Source organism: Mytilus edulis, chromosome 10 (assembly GCF_963676685.1).
Source record: "Mytilus edulis chromosome 10, xbMytEdul2.2, whole genome shotgun sequence".
Taxonomy (NCBI): Eukaryota; Metazoa; Mollusca; class Bivalvia; order Mytilida; family Mytilidae; genus Mytilus; species Mytilus edulis.
Genome location: NC_092353.1, coordinates 43,461,678 through 43,486,671, shown reverse-complemented (window position 1 = coordinate 43,486,671; position 24,994 = coordinate 43,461,678). Strand labels below are relative to the sequence as shown.

Sequence of the window (24,994 nt, the reverse complement as noted above, 5' to 3'; positions counted from 1 at the left end):
AACTGAAAGCACTTCATCATCCCTCTGCAAATAACCAAGTTAAAATGAAAATCCATAGTCAACATAGAGAATACTTGAATCCTCTGTCCTTTCATATATATTAGTTTATTTTAAGTATTTTATGGATTAGTTGTGTCAAGTAAAACCACCTGATACCTTCATAAAACTATATCTGAAATAAATTGTCATACGTTTTCATAAGCACAATATTCCTTCCAGAAAATTTCTATATTAATCATTGGGTTGACAACTCCTCTCTGGTAGACCTTCCGTACAGCTGTTATTCTCTGGTTTTCTGCATATGAACCAACTGCTTCCCTGTAAAACAAGAAAATTATTATCAATTTATAAAGAAACATGGTAAAATAGCTGTTATCTAATCCAATTGCTTTCCTGTAAATCAAGAAAATTATCATCAATTTATAAATAAGTAAATGTGGTAAAATAAGTAGCTGTTATTTAATCCAACTGCTTCCCTGTTAAAACAAAAAAGTTATTATCAATTGAAACATAAGGTAAAGTGGAAGCATTGCTGTTATTTAAGACAATTCTTACCATAACTTGCAGACAAATCTTAAATGATTTATACATAATTGTTGGGTTTATATTCATGCTAGAATTTATTTACAATGGAATATGGCAAGTCGCTATGAAGTGAATTTAAAGCATAGCAGGGGCAGATCCAGCCATCCATTCCCAAACCAGAATAAAGAGATAAAAGGCAGGTGGGTGTTCAACCATATGTCCCTATTCAAATGCATTGATCGTCCAAAAAAAGGGATGTTCCAGTCCCAAGAAACCCCCTCTTGATCAGCCACTGTATAGCATCTCTGCAGAATGACTGATTGATTGATTAATTGTAAGCTTTTTTTATTCAGTACAGAATATCACAAATATATTCAGAAAGAGAGCATGCTAGTGAAGTATTTTGTTGTAGACCCTCACCCTAATAATCGACAGGCTGTATTAGCAGAATGACATATTCACTTCTGAAACAAACTAGATTTGGATGAGATATTTTCCAATGCTTCTAATGGTTGCATACTTTGAACTGAAGCAGCAAATGTCACTTCAATTTTGTTGTTGTTATACAAGGTTAAATACCAGACCAATGATCTCCATCAGTTGACACAAGCACTCTACTACAAGACCTTTGAGAGGGTAAAACACAGGTATCATTAAGAACCAGATTTTAATTAGCATGTTCTGTGTTGATGGCCTTACTGTGACTTTTGACATGGAGAACAGCAATACAAGTGCTCTCCCTTTGATTATTGTGGTTTTTATTTTGCTACATGCATGTAATAATTTTGTGTAATGGATGAATACCCCAGGCCTTTGTTTTTCTATTATGTAAAAATAAGCGAAAATTAATGCAGTAATTGTTACCATTTATACAAATATATACTTACACAGATTTTAAAAAGTTAACATAGTCAGCCCAGATCTGATATGACATAATATCCATACCCATCTTGTCTAGGGCAAAGTCGTAAGCCTGGGCCATCTTTTCCCTAAAATGAATAATACTTCACACAATAATCCAATGTATAGCAAACTGATTTTTTTAGGCAAAAATTCTTGAAGTTTGTGTTTTGTTGATGTTTAGTTGTGATATTTCAGCTTTATGTGTTTTTTTATAACTGTTTACATTTTTGTGGAAAATGTTGTGTTTAACATTGACTTTTCAAAATACTAGTAGTAGACTAAGCTAAAGACATAATGTGCTCCCCTCTATTTCAACCTGGTCAGTATTCTTGGCTTATATGCTAAACACATTATTCATATTATAAGCTGTCTCTCAATTTTTAAATCAAACCAGGAAAAAAATATTCATTTTGTGATCTGTAGTATGTAGAGAAAAATTCTTATACTATTTACAAGGTTTGTAATAACATGAGCAACATGAAAGGTGCAACATGTGGAGCAGGATCTGAGACCACCGTAAGTTTTTGGTGGGGTTCATGTTGCTCCAGTTTTCTATGTTGCGTCTTATGTACTATACTTGTCTGTTTTTTTTTTCTTTTTTAGCCATGGCATTGTCAGTTTATTTTCAATCTACAGATTTGAATGTCCATCTGGTATTTTTCGCCCTTCTTTCATATTCTAAAGAGTCTACCTATAAAATTGATTATGATGTATTACCTGTAAGATGGAAGTGAACCCTTGGTATCTTTGATGTAGTTCAGATACAGCTTCCAAAGGTCTATGTTTAATACTTTTACTAAACATCTTTGAAATAACTGAAAAAAATAACAATAGCATATTAAAGGTCATCATATATTTGGAAAAAATATTACTAAGCACTCATATTGGACTTAAAAAAGACATGTCATTTGTATTTTAAACTGATTTGAATGTTTTTTTCTGATAACTGTCAATATAACACCTCAACCAATTGATGTGTTATTTTTAGAACCAAAATATTTAATTGTTTTAAAATAGCAAGAACCAAATTGTATAAGTAGTTTAAAATAGCAAAACCAAACTTAAATTGTTTTATAATAGCAAACACCAAAAACTGTATTCAGTTTAAAAAGTAAAAAAATGTTTAATTGGTTTACAACATAAAAAACCAAACTGTTTAATTCATTAGAAATATAACAAAAAATACTGTTTAATTTGGAAGAAAGAGGCAGAGCAATTTGGAAGGCTACAATGACGTCATCAATATACATGAAGGAAAAGCAAATTGGATTAAAGATACTACAGACTAGCTTTAGAATGGTAGCTCTTGTTGGTCCTATACTATTTTTGGGGGGACTGTCCCCAAATTGTAAAAAATAATACCATGAGTACCTAAGAACTACAGTTTGGCAGCTAACTACAGATATGACATCAAAAGTCAATACAACATTATATAGAAAAGTGAAAGATACCACAAAGCCTCACTATGACTTCAATATGAAGAACAGCAATAAAAGCACTGTTATCTGTCAGGTTTATCAAGAGTGAGCTTTTATACGATAAAGTAATCCATACACCATATGCTTTCTTCTCCAACCATTACACCAACTGTTCAAGGCCAATGAGAAATGATAATCTATATATTTCTTCCTCATCTTATATATCAAGTTCTTCAACTCTCTTTAAAAGTTTTTGAATAACAGGGGGAACATATTTGTTCTTCCAATGGTGCAACCCACCAATCACCTGTTCTGCCATCCATGTATAAATTAGGTTTTAATTCTTAGCAAAGTGAAAGTACCAATTAATACATCTTTAGATTTTCTACATGGAAAAAAGAGAAGAGTTTATTGGATTATCTCCCATCGACACTTAACTGTAATAGTGTAGATAACAATCTTAGATTAGTTATCTTTTAACAGAGGAGGATATCATAAAAAAAAATTAAAATTTTGCAACTGCAGATAAACTCAAATATAATTTTCGCTTTGTACTTGATTGTAAACCACCAAGCTCAAGAGTCAACAGAAAGTGGAAAAGTCAATAAGATACTTTGTTCAGTGGTTGTCGTTTGTTGATGTAGTTCATAAGTGTTTCTCCTTTCTCGTTTTTTTTTATATAGATAAGACTGTTGGTTTCCCTTTTTGTGGCTAATTTTAGCTTGCTATTTGATAAGAGGCCAGACTCCATGCTGAAGGCTGAACTTTTACCTATAATGGTTTATTTTAAAAAAAATTGTAATTTGGATGGAAGTTGTTTTATTGGCATTCATTCATTCCACATCTTGTATCTATTTATCCTTCATAGTCCTGATAAAACATGGTTTGATAGTACCATTCCTTTAGAAGTTCCCTTATCTTTTTACATCTTTAGATCTTGCAATCAAAATTTCATTAAAAAAATCACAGATTTAACAATTTCTTAACATTTGAAAGTGTTTGCCATTTTCCTACCTTTTCTACTCTTTCAAAATTCTTTGCCTTTAGCTGTAAAATAAAGACATTTTTTTTTATATAATAATGCCATTTTCAAGCAGTTGTTTCTCTGTTTACAACATTGATACATCTGATATAAAGAGCTTGGTCCAGATTAATTTGTTAAGACCCTTTCATGGCTGTACAATTTGATCTTCTACTTAACAAATTTTTAATAGGTGGCTCTATTCTGCACACTTCCAGTTTAACCACAGCACAAATATTTGTCATTAATCTTGTCTGTGATTGTCCCCGTTCAGTTTTTCATGATCTTCAAGTCTACTGAACAAGGTTATAACTGGTTGGTCTATTCTACTCAATATTACTTAAACAATAACACATATTCAAATCATTCATCTATAAATGGTGTGGTTGTCATGTTTGGTTTTGTTCCTGTCTACTTAGAAATTCTTGTTGATGTCAGATCTCTATCTTCACTGATGAATTCAACTGCAAATTGCATAGTCTTGTGACAATGGAATATTCTGCTTGTCATAAGGATTGCTTACTTGTTGTCCATCATTAGAGGCCTATTTCTGACATCTATACAAGACGTTTATACATGTACAAGTATTTGCATTGTAGACAGATATTTGATTAACTTGTTGTGTAGGATTGCTGTCTAATTTACATGATATGAACAATTTGAACTGGTAATCACGAAAAACACAATATTAATAATTCAAAATAAAAAATAAATTAAGTAAAACAGAATAGAATCAACAATTCAAACTTTTTCAATCCACTTGAGAATTTTTTTTCAAAACAAAATTCTGATAACATATAGTTTCTTGCATTTTTTAAAAGGTGTTATGCTGTCTATTGCAAAAATAGTGACTAAGAAGATATGTATTTCCTCTTTTCTATATTACAATTAGGACAATGTCCTTTTCTCCTTAGTATAATTGTTCCCACCATGAATCATGCCTATTGACACTTTAGTCTGACTGTTACCTTTTTTTCAATTAACAATCATTTCAATTTCCAGATTTTTTTCATACCATTCAAAATTGGTATTTTGTATTAATACTAAAATTTCATAGGATGATATCTATATAACTTTATTTCTATTTGAAATTCTACAGCCTTTGAATCTTGACATTATAACTCTGGGTTCAAAAATTAATATGAATGTCTGTGTATCAATTGCCTGACAAAAAATATGTAGGTTTAGGAACACAAAGCTAAGTAAATAAGGTGTTAATAGACTAGAGGTACTGGGAACAAAACTCACAAATTGATACTGTGTTTCCCCCTCTTGTCATCCTTCCAACAAAGTATTGACCTTGACCACAATGTTTTCAACTTCATTCGTCAATAGACTCTCTCTCTCTAGTATTGGGCAAGAATTATAATACCACATAATTTATAATCTTGAAGACTTTCAAAGGTTTTTAAGTTAACATAACTTTGAATATCTAATTGGGATGGAAAGTGGTACACATTTAAGTTAAAAGAGTTTTCTCCAAAGAGTTTCTTTTAAAAATCATTGAAGACAAACTGTCAATTTCGGACTGATCTGGTCTCTCAACCAGTACAGGATTTTGAACTACCCCCTTATTTTTATGGTACTTATGAAACTGAAATTCAAGACATTTACCTATTATTTACACCAATTCTGTGTCTATAAAAGTCATGAACTGGAATTATCCCGATATAATAAACTATTGACATTTCATAAAAAAAATATTTAAATGTCACATAACCTTCAGAGGTTCTGAGTCACCGATGATGTTGTAATCTTCTTTTATGTAGGAAAGAGTATCAATACAAACTAGAGGCTCTAAGGAGCCTGTGTAAAGCTCACCTAGATCTATGTGAATCTTAAACTAGAGGCTCTAAAGAGCCTGTGTCGCTCACCTTGGTATATGTGAATATTAAACAAAGGAAGCAGATGGATTCATGACAAAATTGTGTTTAGGTGATGGTGATGTGTTTGTACATCTTACTTTACTGAACATTCTTGCTCCTTACAATTATCTCTATCTATAATGATCTTGGCCCAGTAGTTTCAGTGGAAAATGTTAGTAAAAATTTACAAATTTTATGAAAATTGTTAAAAATTGACTATAAAGGACAATAACTTCTTAGGGGGTCAACTGACCATTTTTGTCATGCGTGACTTATCTTTAGGTCTTACTTTGCTGTACATTATTGCTGTTTACAGTTTATCTCTATCTATAATAATATTTCAAGATAATAACAAAAAACGTCAAAATTTTCTTAAAATTACCAATTATGGGGCAGCAACCCAACAACCGGTTGTCGGATCCATCTGAAAATTTGAGGGCTGATAGATCTTGACATGATAAACAATTTCACTCAGATTTGCTCTAAATGCTTTGATTTTTGAGTTATAAGCCAAAAACTGCATTTTACCCTTATGTCCTATATTTAGCCGTGGCAGCCATCTTGGTTGGATGGCCGGGTCACCGGACACATTTTTTAAACAACATACCACAAAGATGATTGTGGCCAAGTTTGGATTAATTTAGCCCAGTAGTTTCAGAGGAGAAGATTTTTGTAAAAGATTACTAAAATTTACGAAAAATGGTTAAAAACTGACTATAAAGGGCAATAACTCCTTAAGGGGTCAACTGACCATTTCGGTCATGTTGACTTATTTGTAAATCTTACTTTGCTGAACATTATTGCTGTTTACAGTTTATCTCTATCTATAATAATATTCAAGATAATAACCAAAAACAGCAAAATTTCCATAAAATTACAAATTCAGGGGCAGCAACCCATCAACTGGTTGTCCGATTCATCTGAAAATTTCTGGGCAGATAGATCTTGACCTGATAAACAATTTTACCCCAAGTCAGATTTGCTCTAAATGCTTTGATTTTTTAGTTATAAGCCAAAAACTGCATTTTACCCCTATGTCCTATATTTAGCCGTGGCAGCCATCTTGGTTGGATGGCCGGGTCACTGGACACATTTTTTAAACTACATACCCCAAAGATGATTGTGGCCAAGTTTGGATTAATTTAGCCCAGTAGTTTCAGAGGAGAAGATTTTTGTAAAAGATTACTAAGATTTACGAAAAATGGTTAAAAATTGACTATAAAGGGCAATAACTCCTTAAGGGGTCAACTGACCATTTCGGTCTTGTGGACTTATTTGTAAATCTTACTTTGCTGAACATTATTGCTGTTTACAGTTTATCTCTATCTATAATAATATTCAAGATAATAACCAAAAACAGCAAAATTTCCATAAAATTACCAATTCAGGGGCAGCAACCCATCAACGGGTTGTCCGATTCATCTGAAAATTTCAGGGCAGATAGATCTTGACCTGATAAACAATTTTACCCCATGTCAGATTTGCTCTAAATGCTTTGGTTTTTGAGTTATAAGCCAAAAACTGCATTTTACCCCTATGTTCTATTTTTAGCCATGGCGGCCATCTTGGTTGGTTGGCGGGGTCACCGGACACATTTTTTAAACTAGATACCCCAATGATGATTGTGGCCAAGTTTGATTAAATTTGGCTTAGTAGTTTCAGAGGAGAAGATTTTTGTAAAAGTTAACGACGACGGACGCAGGACGATGACGGACGCAGGACGACGACGGACGCAGGACGCAAAGTGATGGGAAAAGCTCACTTGGCCCTTCGGGCCAGGTGAGCTAAAAAAATAGCAACTCTATCGTTGTAGACTAGAATTCAGTTCATGAATGAAATCTTGTTTTTGGTGATCTTACTATAGCTGATTTGTTATCTATGTAGTTTTTTCTATCCCTACTATTTTTTTTTTGAGAGAGATAAACAAAAGTGGGTAAAAATCATCATTCAAAGGCGATAAACTCACACAAGAAATGAGCTGATAATTTCATGATTTAAAAATCACTCATTTAAGTTCCCCAACTGTTTTTAACATCTTAAAACAATTTGAGTGCACACACTGAAATGTCTAGCCTGTTTTACTTATCATTAAATTCCTGATGAAAGTCTGGGACATGGTGGTCTTGCTAAAACTATCACATTAACTTGACATAAGCAATTGCCTATGAAAATGGGGGGGGGGGGGGGGGGAGGGGGCACAGTCAGATGAGCCATGCCAGACATCTTAAATTATTCAATACACCAAATATATTGTTCCAATTGATAAAAGTACCAGAGAAACAGATCAAACCACAAAATCTTAATATTGACCAATAAACCATGAAAATGAGGTCAATGGCAGATCTGCTAGACAGACATTGATGCAGGATTTTCTTGCTGTGTTAAAAAGATCCAATGGTGGCTGTTTTCTGCACTTTGTTCTGGTTGACACATTCCCATTTCGATTCTTAATCTTAATCTTAATCATTCCATAAACCAATTACAGTTTACCTAATGACTATATTATCTAATAAACTAACAGAGTTATAAAACTTATCATTTATCAATGAACCATGTAAGAGGGGGGATAGGAGGGGTCTTGATCCCGAAATCCTGGACTTAAAAAAAAACGAAATCCTGAGGTCCCGAATTTAAATAAAGCAAATCCCGACATCCCGAAATCCGAAAAAAGGATTCCCGGATCACAAAAGGGTCAATCCCGAAATCCCGAGCTTAAAAACACCCGATCCCAGAGTCCCGATAAAGGTCCTATCCCCCCTCATGTAATAAGATCAAGGGCAGATGAACCCTACCAGAGAGACATGTGCACCTTACAAACATTCCATATTCAAATATAGTGGTCATATTCCTTATACGATCTAAAATATGTCTACATGTAAAATTATTCTATCCCACATATTGAATTGATCAATAACTTAATATCATCTGAAAATCTGATGTACGTAACCATGAAATTTAAAATAGTTCATAAAGGACAATGAAAATGAGGACAGAATCAGGGTTAACCCTCTTATTAGCTTAATTACTTATTAGTTTTCAATTTGTTATAAAATAAACATGATTGAACAGGTAATAGATGTACCATAAAGTTGGATGCAATGTGCACTATTCAATATTTCCTTCAAAGAATAAGAAAAGTTTAAAGAAATATGTTGATGACAAGAGTGGTAAGCTTCATGTTTTACACAAAAATATCACAGTACCGAAAACACCTTGTAAGAAACTTTGGGGCTATTAAAACAAATATTGCAAAAACTCATTTTGTATACTGGTAAACTTTAAAATTTCACATGAACAAAATTAATAACCTTGGCAAAGGGAAACAACTCTAACAATTTTCATGTACTTGTTGTTCATGTACTTGTTGTTCATGTACTTGTTGCCTTCTGGTCCATTATAAATCTGTCCACTCACTGACAAAATACTGTTTCCGTTGTCTCAAGAAGCACATACAAGAACCTCAGTTGAAAGTTAGCTTGTGTCAATATAAATGCATTGAAGAGTGACGAAAATCAATAACTGGTCCATTGTAATTATGCAAGATGTCCACTGACAAAATCTATTTTCTATGACTTTAAGTAACTTGTCAGAGGTGGATTCAGAGGGGGCCCATGTCAACTTTTCATAAACGTTCACAAAAAAGTAAAATTGGCTAAACAATTTTCCTCAGTACAAGAAACAGTTCAATCAATATTTCATGTTATGTCTTGATAAATGAGACAACATATTCTATTACTCTGAATAAAAAATTAAAATTCAGGATCCTTTTGAATCAAAATTAATCATGAAATTGTACTACAAACAATGATGACCTTACTGAATAGTAGTTGGGTACAGATTCTGAATATAAAGTGGGATTTAATCAAATAGTAATAGTCCAGTCAAACTATGTTTCAACCTCAAACTAATTGCAACAGAAAATGTTTTAGTTATAATCTATAGCATTAAGCAGTAAATATACACAGAAAAAAGTCCCATAAAATCTAACTTGAGGAAAACTCAAATTTTACATTTTTAATTTATGGAAATTAACATTGGAAAGGGAGATAATCCGCAAAATTTATTCTTTTTTTGTCAGTTTTTGGTTGATTTTCTTAAAAGTCATGTAAAATATGAAACTTTGATGAGATTAATAGTTTGTATTTGACTATATTATGTAATCTTCTGCTCATGAAATGTCAAACCAACGTGTTATGGGTATTTTAAATTTTTTTGGCACATTTTCATTAAAGAAAGACATTGCAAATCTATGGCTAAAAAAAATGTGACCTTTTTCAAAAAATGATGTGAATATTTGGTATTGTTTACATATGTTAATTATATTTTTTCAGCATCTAACTTGTTAAAAGAAAGTTTAAACCACAAAAAGGAGAATTTATTCTTAACTTAAGTTTTATTCAATTTGAGATTCTTTACCTTGACATGCTGAAAAATCTAATAATGGTCAAATAATGAATTATGAAATCTAGGTTGAAGCTTAATAAAAGATATGAAATCCTCAGAGTTGTTTGTTATACTCTAAAGAGGCTAAATTATCAAGAATGAAAACATTCTGTTGAATAGAAGTGGAAAAGTTATAATTTTGTATCAATTTTATTGATAGTTCTGCATTTTTTGCAGAGTTATCTCCCATATCAATGCAAATCTCCATAGGAATTTTTGAATCATGATTTTTTTTTAGTTTTCTTCAAGTTAGATTTTATGGAACTTTTTTCTGTGTATATTTTGGGTTTAATGCAAAAAATTTAAACTTAAAAATCTTCTGTTGCATTTACTTCAAGGTTAGGGTCAAATTATGCTAGATTGACTGGACTATAATGAAAACTATTGGAGAGAAATATGTAACAGTCGATTCAATAAAGCTAAAAATAGGTCATCTTCATATATTTGGAATTGATTCTGAGATAAAAATGTTAAATTATATACTTATTTTTTAAAGCATTTACCAATCAAATGAATTAAAATTTGACTAAACATGACCTAGAAATGCCCCAAAGACAATTTCCAATTATCCAACTGGGTAAAAATAATGTACCCCGAATAAAGGTCTACGACTCTATATACTAATAATAGTATACTTATTGTTATAGTGTCTGACAATCAGACAATTGTGTAGCCAAAAAACTTACCGTTCACGAATGAACCATGAAAATAAGGTCAAGTTCAGATGATTGCTGCTAGAAAAATATGTGCCTTCATAAACATTACAATTGTTAAATATAGTAAATCTACTGCTTATAGTGTAGAAACAGACTACCTGAATAATGAACTATGAAAATGAGGTCAGATGAAATTGGTCAGTTAGACATACCAATCTTCCAATCATAGAATACATCAAATGTAGTTGAATCCCCTAGCGGCCTGATTATTGTATCCAATAAAATGGACCTATTCATGAAGACCTACCAAGAAACCATTGATCAATAGACCACAAAAATTAGGCCAAGGTCGGATGAACCCTATCTGAAGGAAATGTACCCCTCAGAATTTTCCCAAAGAAAACTGAAAGTTGATTTGCTAATAGTATCAAGAGAAGCATTAACCATGAAAATGAGGTCAATCAAGTTAACATTAACATACGTGTCTTCCCTTCCAGTTAAAAATTCATTGTATTGGACCAAAATTCTTACTTGATTAATAATTTGTCAAGGTGTAAACTATACAAGAAGTATCAAGTCAATATCTTCAAGTACTAAACAAGAATGTGTCCTAAGTACACGGATGCCCCATCCAAATTATCATTTTCTATTCTGTGGACAGTGAAAATGGGATAAAATCTCTAATTTGGTATTAACATTAGAAAGATCATATCATAAGGTACTAAATTTCAAGTTGATATTATTTGAACTTCATCAAAAACTACCTCGACCAAAAACTTTAACCTGAAGTAGGACATACATAATGCCCATAAAAATAAATGGTGAATGTGTCCATGGGACATAAATGAAGCCACCACTTGCATATAATGTTATAAAGGGACATAGCTCATGAACTGCATAAGAGACATGCCCCATATTTAAACTTGATCTACAGTTAATGGTGATTTAAGCATTGTGTATACATTTCACAACATTTAGTTGAGGCAAACTTTAAGTTAGAAAACCAGTAAGAAAAAATCCAGCAATGTGTCCATGGAACATAGATGATGCCACTGCTTGCATATAATGTTATAAAGGGACATAACTCTAGAATAGTAAAAGTGACGCCACTGAAGTTCATATTTGATCTGTGTTTTGTGGTAATAAGCATTGTGTATAAATTTCATAACATTAGGTTGAGGCAAACTAAAGTTAGTGCATGGAAAGAAAACTAGAGGCTCTTAAGAGCCTGTGTCGCTCACCTTGGTCTATGTGCATACATGTATTAAACTAAGGACACAGATGGATTCATGACAAAATTGTTTTTAATGATGGTGATGTGTTTGTAAATGTTACTTTACTGAACATTCTTGCTACTTACAATTATCTCTTATCTATAATAAACTTGGCCTTTTAGTTACAGAGGAAAATATTTTGTAAATATTTACAAAATTTTACCCAATTAATAATAAAGATTGACTATAAAGGGCAATAACTCCTTAAGGGGTCGACTGATCATGTTGATCATGGTGACTTATTTGTAGATCTTACTTTGCTGAACATTATTGCTGTTTACAGTTCAACTCTATCTATAATAGTATTCAAGATAATAACCAAAAACGTCAAAATTTCTTTAAAAATTACCAATTAGGGGCAGCAACCCAACAACCAGTTGTCAGGGCAGATAAATATTGACTTGATTAACAATTTAACCCCTCGTCAGATTTGCTCTAAATGCTTTGGTTTCAGAGTCATAATCCAAAATCTACATTTTACTCCTATGTTCTATTTATAGCCATGGCAGCCATCTTGGTTGGTTGGCTGGGTCACTGCATACAATTTTTAAACAAGATACGCTAATAATGATTGTGGCTAAGTTTGGTGAAATTTGGTCTGGTAGTTTCAGAGGAGAAGATTTTTTAAAGATTACAAAATTTACAAAAAATTGGTAAAAAATGACTATAAAGGGCAATACTCCTTAGGGGTCAACTGACCATTTTGGATTTGGTGACTTATTTGTAGATCTTACTTTGCTAAACATTATTGCTGTATACAGTTTATCTCTATCTATAAAAGTATTCAAGATAATAACCACAAACGGCAAAATTTCCTTAATATTACCAATTCAGGGGCAGTAACCAAACAACCCATTGTCAGATTCATCTGAAAATTTCAGGGCAGATAAATCTTCACTTGATAAACAATTTTACACCTGTCAGATTTGCTCTAAATGCTTTGGTTTTAGATTTATAAGCCAAAATTTACATTTTACCCTTATGTTCTATTTTTAGCCATGGCAGCCATCTTGGTTGGTTGGCCACTGGTCACCTGACACATTTTTTAAACTAGATACTTGAATGATGATTGTGGCCAAGTGTGTTTAATTTGGCCCAGTAGTTTCAGAGTGGGTCTCATTGGGGTCTAAGCGTGACGCGGGATTGCCAATTTTTTGTAAGCGTGACACATGAAAGTCAAATTATTGTGTCGTGAAAACGGGAAAAGAGGTCTTGCGGGACCCGGGAAATGACAAAAAAATGAGAATTGCTTACATATATAGTGTAAGCGGGATACGGGAATCTGACAAAACAGTAAGCGGGATCCGAGATCGGAACCCCCCAATGAGACCCCCTTCAGAGGAGAAGACAGACAACAAGTGATGAGAAAAGCTCACTTGAGCTAAAAATCAACATTTTTTTCATTTGTAAAGGAGCACAACATCACCAGAATTCAAACATTGGGATGTGTTTTTAGGTAACAAACATTGTTTATATGTTTTCATAACATTTGGTAGAGGCAAACTGATGTTAGAGAAACAAAACATTTAGCATTTTTTCCATTTGTAAAGGGGCAACACTCTAGAACAGTTTTAGTGAAACCACCAAATTCTTAAATTTGGTCTGTGTTGTGTGGTAATAAGCAATGTGTACAAGTTTTATAATACAAGGTTGAGGCAAACTAAAGTAAGAGAACTGAAACAAAAAAATCAGCTATTTTCCATTTGTAAAGGGCATAACTCAAGAGCGGCAAAAGTGATTAAGCCTCCAAAATTTCAACTTGATCTGTGATTTGCGGTACAAGAATTGTGTACAAGTTACATAACATTTGGTTGAGGCAAACTAAAGCGAGAGAACAATCATCAATTTAAGGTATGACCATGCAGATGGACAAGGGTAAAACTTAATCCCCCCTCTGCATAAAAAGTGTTGAATACTGATTATCAAAATGAATTTGTCAGTCCAAGAACCATAACTCTACACAATATTGTCAGACCAGAACAAAATTGGAACTTGATCTGTAACTTCTCATGATAACACTATATACTAATTTTCAAATCAATTTCTTCCAGCATGAGAAAGTGATTATTAGAGTGAATATATTTTGTCCAAGGACCACAACTCTGCAAAAAATTATCAGACAGGAACAAAATTCAACTTGAAATGTTACTCATCGTGATGATATAATATGATTATCAATTATCAAATAAAAATCTTCAATAATGACAAAAAAAGGGCGGAAAACTGATTATTTGAGTCAATTTTCTATGTCCCAAGACCATAACTCTGCACAAAATCATCAGACCGGAACAAAATTCGAACATGAACTGTAATTTGTCCCGATAAAACTACATATCAATTATTAAATTGATATCTTCAAGGATGTAAGAAACAAGTGTGGAAAACTGATTTGCCGTACTGACGGTTGGACAGACAAACCGAGTGTAAACCTAAAGTTCCCTTAGACTTTGTCGATAGGGGACTAATAAATATTTGAAACTGATTTTTAAAACTAGTATGAGACATTGCAGATATAAATCTTTGATATAAATTTCAAAAATGTAGGTGTGGGAGTGCTTTCTTGTAAGCAAAATGCAAAATATTCAATTATGCAATATCTCATGTTTAAATTTATATTTCCAAAGGGTATAACTCCTTCAAAAATAATGGTTGGAAACTAATTTGTCAAATTTTTCTCTAGAAATTGCACATATAAACCTGTCATATAAATTTTATAATCCTACAAGAAATGTAGCTGCGAGACACTTTCAATGCAAAATACCATAATTATATTTCTAAGGGAGCATAACTTTTAAAATAAATGTTTTGAACAGACTACAAGATTTGACTTAATTCATAAAATTCTGGCAAGGTTTGTTTCAGTGAGAGTTCTTACAAGAAAGAATGGACATGCACCAAAGCCAATTATTCTATGTCCAGGGTAACGAAAATTAAGGAATCTTTCGCATTGTATATAGTTTCAGGGGAGCTAATTATTAATAATCAAACAAGTGTTTGATTTCTTTGACAAGCCAAATATCACTGGTTTATAAGCACTGTCTCCATTTTTTTGTTATGGTTTATTATTATAACCCTTCATCAGTATATGTTCTTTTAGCAACTCAAAGGTGCTGTTGAATCATAAAACTTCATACAAAATGGGTAATGATCTGATCCTACTAGTATTTCATTTAAGCTTACCTGTTTCAGCATATGAACTCATACAGGAATGTAACCCACTGTTCCTTAAATATTGTATATAATCAGTCCATGAACCCTCATGGTTTGGATTAAATTGTATGTTAATGTTTATCAGATTTCTAAAGCAGTGTTTTTGCTCCTAAATTATGTTTCTAATCATGTCTAAAGACAACTTTCTTCTTGACAGAGATGTTTTCTTTTTGATAATACTAATTGTTTGTTTTTTTGTTTGTTTGTTTCAAGTTTTGTTTTTAATTGACATAAGCTTTTTGGTGTACAAGATATTTTTGTTTGCTAGTTAAAATATATACTGCACAAGCATTTAACAATAAACCTGAAATATGTTGTATGCTTCAAATAGTTTACATATCAATCAAAGCAACTGTGAAATGACATTAGCATGAAAACTTTAACACCGATTTAATATATAATAAAACCTGAAAATGAGAATGTCAGGAGACAGGTCACTGTATAAAGATATGTTCATTTTAATATGGTCCTGCAGATAGAATATAGTCGACATATTACTTAAAGTGACAAGATATTAAGTGATCTATTTTTGTTGCTTCGAGTCAATATTCGAACTCTGTTTGATAGCTGTCTCAATGACAATCATACCACATCTCCTAATTGTATACAAAGCACAAAAACTTAAAAACAAAAAGGTCACTGGGAGTCTTGCAAAGACCAATATTGATTCCAAAGAAACTGACAAAATTAAACTGACCACTAACTTCCCAAGTTACCGAACCAAAATAACAATTGAATTATGTCAACCAAAAATTTTATATCAATGAGCCATCTATAGATTGTTTAAAACTCCTTTAACCATAAGTTATGGTTTTTTTATACAATCATACCACTGTTGTCACTTACTTATCCGAAAACCTTTGTTTTGGGCAAAACAAACAATACTAGGCCAAAAATGGATTAAGGTGGTACATAACACTACAGGGAGATAACTCTGTAAATCTGCTGAATGTTTTAACCACCTTATATTGTTGTGAAATATAAGCTTTCCAGGGGCGTAGCTGGGTATTTAGTCTACTGTAGGCACCAATGGTCAGGGGGTCTTGGGCCGCTGAAGGCCCCCAGCAGTTCCTACCTGCTTAGTAATTTTGAATAATTGTGGCCATTACATGCAGGTTTGAGAGTACTCAAAATTACTGGAAGCCAGTTGACTGATTGTTTTTTTTACACCCAGTGTCAAATATTTATGCAAGTTCAGGACTGTTGAAATTTTTCTTTGCAATAAACACAACTTGGAGCTAGATCCTGTAATAGTGTCGTCCAGGACGAAGGTCTGGAAATTTAAAAATGACATACATTGGAAAATGAGGGATTATTGGATAGGAGGAGAAATTTTGCCTTTCAGTAGACCAACTGCGAACTCCTCAAAGAGTTGCATTCTCTCTACAACTAGGCATCAGATTTAATTTCCCCATTCTGATCAGAAGTGGCTGCGTATTTATACATCCTGCATAGCCAAACGGACGACCAACATTGGCAAGTCGGGTGAAGACAAAGTGGAAAGCTAGTTGAAAACTAACAACAACTAATTAAAAAGCTCATGTGTCTAAGTTGAGGTTCATTCAAGTTTTTGTTGATAGAGGTGAAATGATCTGAACCAAAGTTCTAGTTTATAGTTTCTATATAAGGTAAAATCGTAAAAACATTCAATTCTATCCAATATTCCATTCATTTCACTAAGGACGAGAGACTAGTGTACACATAACATTCGATAATTAAAGAGTTTTGACAACTTCACCGGCTTTCATCTACAGATAATGTTTTTTTTTTTTTTTTTAATAAAAAAAAATATTTGTGAAAAAAAATGTGTAGGCATGTGCCTAAAGTGCCTAACGGCAACTGCGCCCCTGCTTCTCAATGATCAAAATTAGTGTTTGCCAACCTGCTATATATCCAATGAAATTTTACCGATAAAGTGTGTGGTTCAAGTTTAATTTTTTTTATATTTTTGTCAGAGGTTCAAAGTAAATATAGTTTCAGAAATTAAATTTTTAAAAAATTAAATGATCCAAATCAGTTTTAGTCAAGGTATTGGGTACCACCTTAAAAATATAAATTTGAATTGATCTATGCGTGCACACACTTAAGCGATCTGAAATGTTGACTGGTTTCACTTATCATGATTGAATTGATGTTGCAAGTGTGTAATATAAAGGTATGATTTTAAGTTAGTATCATAAAAACTGAGGTCAAGGTCAGATGAACCCAGCCAGACATACATAAACAACTTAGCCTAATGCTTCAAGTATATGAAAAACCAACCTGATTACAAAAATTGACTTTTGACCAATAAACCTTAAATTTGAGACCTGCCAGACAACATGATCACCATGCAATCATTCCATATACCAATTATAGTTGATAAATTGCCTATGAAATATGATTAAGGACAAAACAAGTAAAAACGTAACACTGACCAATAAATCATGAAAATTATGTCAAGGTCAGATGAAACCCGTCAGAGGAACATTTACACTACAATTAATTTCTAAACACAATATATAGACAAGTCGACCTATTGGAATTGCTTTGAGTACCTGAAGTGAACTTCACAATGAAAATTTCACTTTGATAACTGATCCATGAAATGAGGTAAAGTCAGGTGAACTCATCAGATCACCAGAGGTAGATAAAATGTAGGCCTGGGAGCAACCCCCCTTATTGAGCAACTTATATCTGCTCACTGTGTGATGGACATGAAGACCTTGAGAGGAACTCAAACACCATATAAAGTTACCTTGTAACTTATAGAAGAGGAGTATTCCACGACAAAAAAATTATTTTCAAGCAGTTGCTGAAACATGAAAACAGCATCATTGACAATGAACATATGACAGACGGAAACTTCTTAACATAAGGAATCTGCATACGAGGTACATGTATGTTTGGAGTTGAGTATGGCATTCATTATCACTGAACTAGTATATATATTTGTTTAGGGGCCAGCTGAAGGATGCCTCCAGGTGCTGGAATTTCTTGCTGCATTGAAGACCTATTGGTGACCTTCTGCTGTTGTCTGTTCTATGGTCGGGTTGTTGTCTCTTTGACATATTCCCCATTTCCATTCTCAATTTTTTTATACACATTTGACGATAACAAGTCAACTGAAACAGATTTGTTTCTATAATTAGCAATTCCCTATGAATAATGAAAATGGAGCACAGTGAAAGAAATAATTTTTACCACATTAAGAAAAGAAAGTCTATAAACAGCTATAGTTCAAAGCCCAATTTCCACCTACTGTACAGTTATACAATGTTCAAAGTCATCTGTTTTAATTCACACAGTATTTTGACCTCATGGACCTATTGACATCTTTTGTTTATTTTTATTTGCTGTATATGTGTCTGTCAATGGTCATTTTGTAGTGTAAAGGCTCAATCATGTAGGACATGCTACAGAATTTAATTTGAAATTTATGAATGGATTCTGCAAATTGACATTTTACAATGTTTAACCATGTTTAACCTAAAACATTTTTCTGTTTGTGTGTAATAAATATGCCTCAAGCTACATTTGTACTTCAATCAAGATAATTCTGTCATTGAAGGCTGAAACCAATAAAAAATTCTATACTTGGAATCAAATGAAAGCTTCCTTAAATTACTAATGCTTGAAGCTATCAATTGATGAATACACATTTGAAGCGGAAAATTTCACACATTCTGCTTCATATAAGAAATGTGCCATAACAATGAATTGTAGCTTAAAAATAATTTTCATAATAAGTTAACAATATACATGTTGAATACATGTGTTTGATACTTCCAAATTTGTGCATTTTGCACCTGTAAATATATTCAGCCTTGTGTGAAATATTCCTGTTAAGCTGGAATTTAAAACACAATTAAAAACAACCATTTGAATATGTCATTGGCAATGTTTATTTATGTACCATAACATTACCCTTCTTTTTCATGTTTTTACTTTATATAAATTAAATAAAATTATAAATAAACATCTACACTGATTACTTATCATCATGCAGTTTGAATTATATACATGTAACACAAAAAAATGTAAGTGTTAATATTATAGTTTTTAAAATATTATGTTGAATGCTGAAATAAAGATTTTCAATTAAACACTTCCTCTCATTCCATTCATTCTAACTAATACCTGTATACCAAGACTTATTTATAAGAGAATTTATTGCTTTTAATATATCTGTAAATCAAAAAGGGATTATCCCCCCTTTTAGTCAGGTAAATGTTGCTAGTCTTTAGTTTTCCATTTGTGTATTCTTGTCTTTTCTCTTCTGGCCATGCATTTTTTTATATTGATTACACACTGATTAAGTTTGATTTTAACTGGTTGAACACACTTTTCGAACTAATCACTATTGGCAGTATTGGGATTGGTGTCAAATGTTTGGTTCCAATTGGTCCAAAGGCTTTTAAAAATGTCACCAGCACGTGTTATTTCTACAAGATATAATATTGGCTCAAGAAATATGTATCGTAGGAGATGTAAATCCGACGCCCATTATGAAATTCCTCAATAACAAAATAATGGGCTTTAAAGGGGCAGTCCCGCACTATAAGTCAAATTCACTGATTTGACTCTAGTTCTCATATTAGATTTAAAACGATGTAAAACATTGATCCAAATTATAAAGTATAAAATAAACAAATAAAAGGGCATGGGCAAGATAATATTTAGCTTCATTTTGAGAGTTTTTTAGTCTGGATTCCATCTTATTAACTATGGAGAAAAAAATTAGCAGATGGTTGACAACTCTCATTCAATCACATTCACAAGTAAATAAGTCAACAACATATAAAACAAGAACTCTAAAGACTTTGTAAATGATTTATATTCATCATGTTCATCAGTAACAATGTAAAGTTACTTAACAGACCTTTTACCCTCAGTATGATATCACATGACCATAATGACTGCAATTGCAAAAGATAAAAAGTACCTTATAAAAATATGCAACTATAAAAAAGCATTTAAAAACAGAAATTTAAATCAAAATTGAATTCAACTACAGTATAGTTAATTTTCAGCACTTTAAGGTCATGTGACATCAATAGTAAAAACAAAATTTAAATAACCTCTTGTTCTATGTAAATCCTCCAATATTTTCCAGAAGTAGGAAACTGTTCTACAAGCTGTTCGTAGACTGGTCTTGCATTCTCTATAGGTTTCATCTAAAATTCAAAAAAGGAAGAAATGATGAGTTTTCACAATTGAAAACAACAAACATACAGTAAAAATGTCTTACATTTTTGTTTTTATTATTTTTTCTTAATATTGAAAGGAAATACATGAATAAGTAATCAAGTATAATAACAAAAGTTATTATACATGTAGTAGTATACTTTTAAATGATCAGTTATATTTTGATATTAATCATGAAAACGGTTAATTTATGCGAACAGATTCAATTATCATGATTGTAAGTTGTTACGATATATACCTGCAAGTCTCTTATTAACAAGCTCCATGATTTTTTAATAGACATGGTCAATTTATGACAATACAGATTCAATTATCATGATTATTAGTTGTTACGATATGTACCTGCGAGTCTCTTATTAACACGCTCCATGCTTCTGTATCGTAAGATTGTGTACGAATTCTCTTTTCAGCTTTCTTCAATTTGTCAGGGACATACCCCACTTGCTGAAAAGTTTTCAATAAAAATAATTGATTAAATCCTTCAACTGCTGTATTGTTAAATAAGTTTAAAAGCTTAAAAGGGGTCTATGATACTTTTGTATAATGTATGTTTATGTTAGAATTGAAACTATGACAATTATAGGCTTGTATATGCAGAAAGCATAGTAATACATGTATATATATAAAATATTAATACAAGAAAATTTGACATTGTAGTTTTCAATGTCAGTTGTCTTGAATAAAATAGTTTTCATTTAAATTATTTTCACTGATTTAAAAGGAAAGCTATTGAATGAAAACCAATCTATACAAATGGTATTATCATCATTCATGACAATGGTTCCAAAATGATTAATTGCTTGAATGTTTCATCTCTTTTTGGAGTTTTTCTCATCATGTTCAGTTTATGTTAATCTACCAAGTCAAGTGACCAATTTACAGCTTGTTGGGGCATATTTTTATTCTAAATTTTAAAGGGAGAGTGAGCAATATTGAACCCTTACAAAATAAAACTTTTCTTGAATAATATGATTTGGGAAGACTATTAAAAAAATATACATGTATGCTCAAACAAGCTGCAAATCTTATCCCTTTTGTCACAACTTTGAGTTTGAAATTGTTTATACATGTATAATATATGTGCAATTATATATTTTCTGCTAACCAACACATGACCAATATAAACTTAAGCCAATATGAATAATCCAGTTTTTAAGTTTTGTATTTTTAAACATAGTATGCACTTTATAAATCTTTATTTTAAGGTTGATGTGGACCCTATGGCTAAAATGGCCGTATTTTCACCTCAAAATTTAATCTGAGTACAGGCAAACCTGTGCATTTTGAGAAGTTTTAAGGCATAGCATGCCCTAGATAAATAGAATTCAAATGCATTGTATGATTTAGAAAATTCATAACTTAACTGAATTTTACCGTACACTTTTTTTCGTCCCTGCAGAAGATGATAAAATTAACAAACAGTTGAGTTTACCTTGATATGGTCCACTCAGGTACCAGTGGCGGATCCAGAGGGGGGGTTCCGGGGGTCCGCACCCCCCCCTTTATTTTGGCCGATCAATGCATTTGAATCGGGACATATGTTTGCACCCCCCCTGCACCCCCCCTTTGCCCTGGGCTAGCACCCCCCCTTTCGAAAATTCCTGCATCCGCCACTGGGTACACAGTTTAAATAACCAATTATTGTCAGGTATCTATTGTCCATCTCATGTCCATGTGAAACAAAACAGCTCACTTCAATTATTACCTGTGGGGAAGTTCTCAAACCTGTTTCCCAACTTAGTTTATTTTGGCACCTTCTGGAGGAATGAAAAAAAGTGCACGGCAAAATCCTGGTAAGTTTTTATTTTTCTAAAACACAAAACATATTTGAAATTTATTTATCTAGGGCATGCTATGCCTGAAATTTTTTATAGATGCACAGGTTTGTCTGTACTCAGAGTAAATTTTGAGGTGAAAATACGGCCATTTTAACCATAGAGTCCACATGAACCTTAATATCTAGGCTATGGTGTATAATATTTCCTTGAAACTTATCCAGACTCAAAGGTTAGTATCATGATCTATTCTGTACATTTTTAGGTGAAAGCAGCTATCTAAAACAAGTCTTCATTCTTAACCACACATTGGCATGTAAAATTGCTTTTAGGCCAACAAGCCAACTGAGCTGCGGGCTTTTGGGCTCATATGTAAGTTGATCGTGAATGCTGCAGACAAAGGGTCCAGGTGAACCTTAAGATATACATGATATAATGCTTAGCACTACATTATATATATTTTAAAGGGCACTGATTTCAAAACATGTTGTTAAATGCGTGGTTAAATGGCTTTTTATCGTCTGAATAATTTATAATACAGCAGTGTACGTAACGGTTACAGCATATCCATTCGTATCTTCAGACTCTGTCGCTTTATAACCAGATAACTCAGTGGCGGATGCAGGAATTTTCGAAAGGGGGGGTGCTAGCCCAGGGCAAAGGGGGGGTGCAGGGGGGGTGCAAACATATGTCCCGATTCAAATGCATTGATCGGCCAAAATAAAGGGGGGGGGTGCGGACCCCCGGAACCCCCCCTCTGGATCCGCCACTGTAACTAGCGTGTCAAAAGTCGTGGGTATAAACAAACAAGATGTCGCGTTGCATTGACGTTCTTACCTCCGGTGGCATTGCTGCCATGATTCAAATAAATAACTACAACACGTAAATAACAAGAACACTTCTACGGTTTCATGTTAACTATTTATTTGCAGTAGGCATCGCGTGTGTCCATGCATTAACAGCTTTTTCAGGTGCTTGGCTAACCGGCAGACATTCGAGACATGCTGCTCGTCATCTGAAACAAAATCGAATTTGATTGGTTGTAAAAACATCAAGGAAATGTCTAAAACAAATAACGTTATTTCGATCTTGTCCCCAATTTTCTTATTTCATATAATAAATAGGGAAGCTATAATTTAATAAATATTTAATAGAATAAACTCCTATAATTTTTTTTGAAACAGGACAAATAAACATTTCTATTTTAACATATTAAACTCAGAAATTTGGTATATGGACGGCTACTATTTAAGTAAGGGATATAAGCCGATAACAGAATGGACTGTTAGAGGATTTAGAGGCTTATAAATGTCTTACTTAAAACATTGTTTAACACGTGGAAAAAGGTAAAATAAAAGAAAAAGCAAGCAAAGATTTATTTTCCTCAAGTTTGAAAATTGCTTTGTGAATAAACTTTCTTTTTATTTAGATATATCCTACATGTTGGCCCCCTTAAACAGTAGCTCAACTTAAAAAAAAATAGACAAAAAGAAAGTACAGCTAAAGGTAAACAATATGTATTGCTTCATGAAGCCCATGAAGTATAAGACAAAATGTATCACTATGCGTATCATGAATTTTGTATTCAAAATCTATTCAGATAGTCTTCATAATTTCAGTGGGGATTACTAAGAGAATATAGTCAAAGCAGCTAATAATGGTAAGTTTTATATATATATTATATTCCAAAATGTAGTCCTCTCCTATAAGTTTGTTGTTTCTTGAATTCTCGGGATTTATTTTTTACTACGTGAATGAGAGAAAAAAAGAATAGCATATGAAGATGGGTTCTTGTTGAACCATGCATATCGAGTGCACCGCAGTCGATTTTATTTCAAATATATAATTAATATGAATAAACGAAGACGATGACTTATCGGGAAAAGATGTTGTTCTCGATCGATTTTTATCATTCAAACTTATTTAACTTGAAAACGAGTTCACGGACCCCTCTTTTTAAAATGCCATTTGGTTTGATTACGCGAGAAGATAATGGGTTCCAATTTTCATGAAAACGTAAACAGTGCATTTTTTTTTAAATTGGATAAATATACAGTAAACAATTTTGTTTTTTCTACATTCATGAACATTTCATAAATATGAGTTATTTTTGAATAAAAAATGTATACATTTTTAGGATATTTATAAAATACAGATATAACAAATTATTCATCTATTAAAACAAAAAAGTTTTGTCTTTCTTTCGAAAAGAAAAATACGGCCACAAATCCGAATTTTGAGCAAATATACAAAATTTCGACCTCATTTTACTCAAAAAGTAGCACATGAGAAAAATGGCTGTGGTAGAAGTATTGGTAGTGTTACAGATCCTCAGAGTACAGATCAATTTGAATTGTTGTGTTGGAAGGTTAATAAAATGGTTTTTTTTTTATTGTCATTTAATTGTTCTTTGGATGTTTGGTTGTATTTGAATTTAAATGTTGTTTCTTCATAGACAGAAAAAAATATTACAGTCATTCCTTAATTAAAATAGATTTGTGAAAAGGAGATGTACATACATTAATTTAAGGAATGACTGTAATATTTTTTGTCTATGAAGAAATAACATCAAAAATGTGGTGCACACTGATAACCCGCGTAGCGGGTTAAATAAAGTGTGCACCACATTTTTTATATTATTTCGAATAGGCAGAAACTGAAAGTATTACAGTCGTTTCTTATAATTTAATTCTTAAATCCATTCAGGGCCGTAACTA

General features: G+C 32.4%; 1 protein-coding gene across 1 annotated transcript in view; it reads right to left on the bottom strand.

Annotated features, from left to right (window-relative positions):
- Nucleotides 1-23,314, bottom strand: part of LOC139491246 (cleavage stimulation factor subunit 3-like) — a 50,476-nt gene extending 27,162 nt beyond the window's left edge. The window contains exons 1-7 of the mRNA XM_071278773.1: nucleotides 23,115-23,314; nucleotides 20,845-20,946; nucleotides 20,376-20,471; nucleotides 3,861-3,893; nucleotides 2,146-2,243; nucleotides 1,413-1,514; nucleotides 192-318 (exon numbers count right to left, since the gene is read on the bottom strand). Of these exons, the coding sequence (XP_071134874.1) occupies nucleotides 192-318; nucleotides 1,413-1,514; nucleotides 2,146-2,243; nucleotides 3,861-3,893; nucleotides 20,376-20,471; nucleotides 20,845-20,946; nucleotides 23,115-23,135 (579 nt within the window). The 5' untranslated portion in view covers nucleotides 23,136-23,314. The remainder of the gene's footprint in view (nucleotides 1-191; nucleotides 319-1,412; nucleotides 1,515-2,145; nucleotides 2,244-3,860; nucleotides 3,894-20,375; nucleotides 20,472-20,844; nucleotides 20,947-23,114) is intronic.
- Between the last annotated feature and the right edge of the window lie 1,680 nt (nucleotides 23,315-24,994).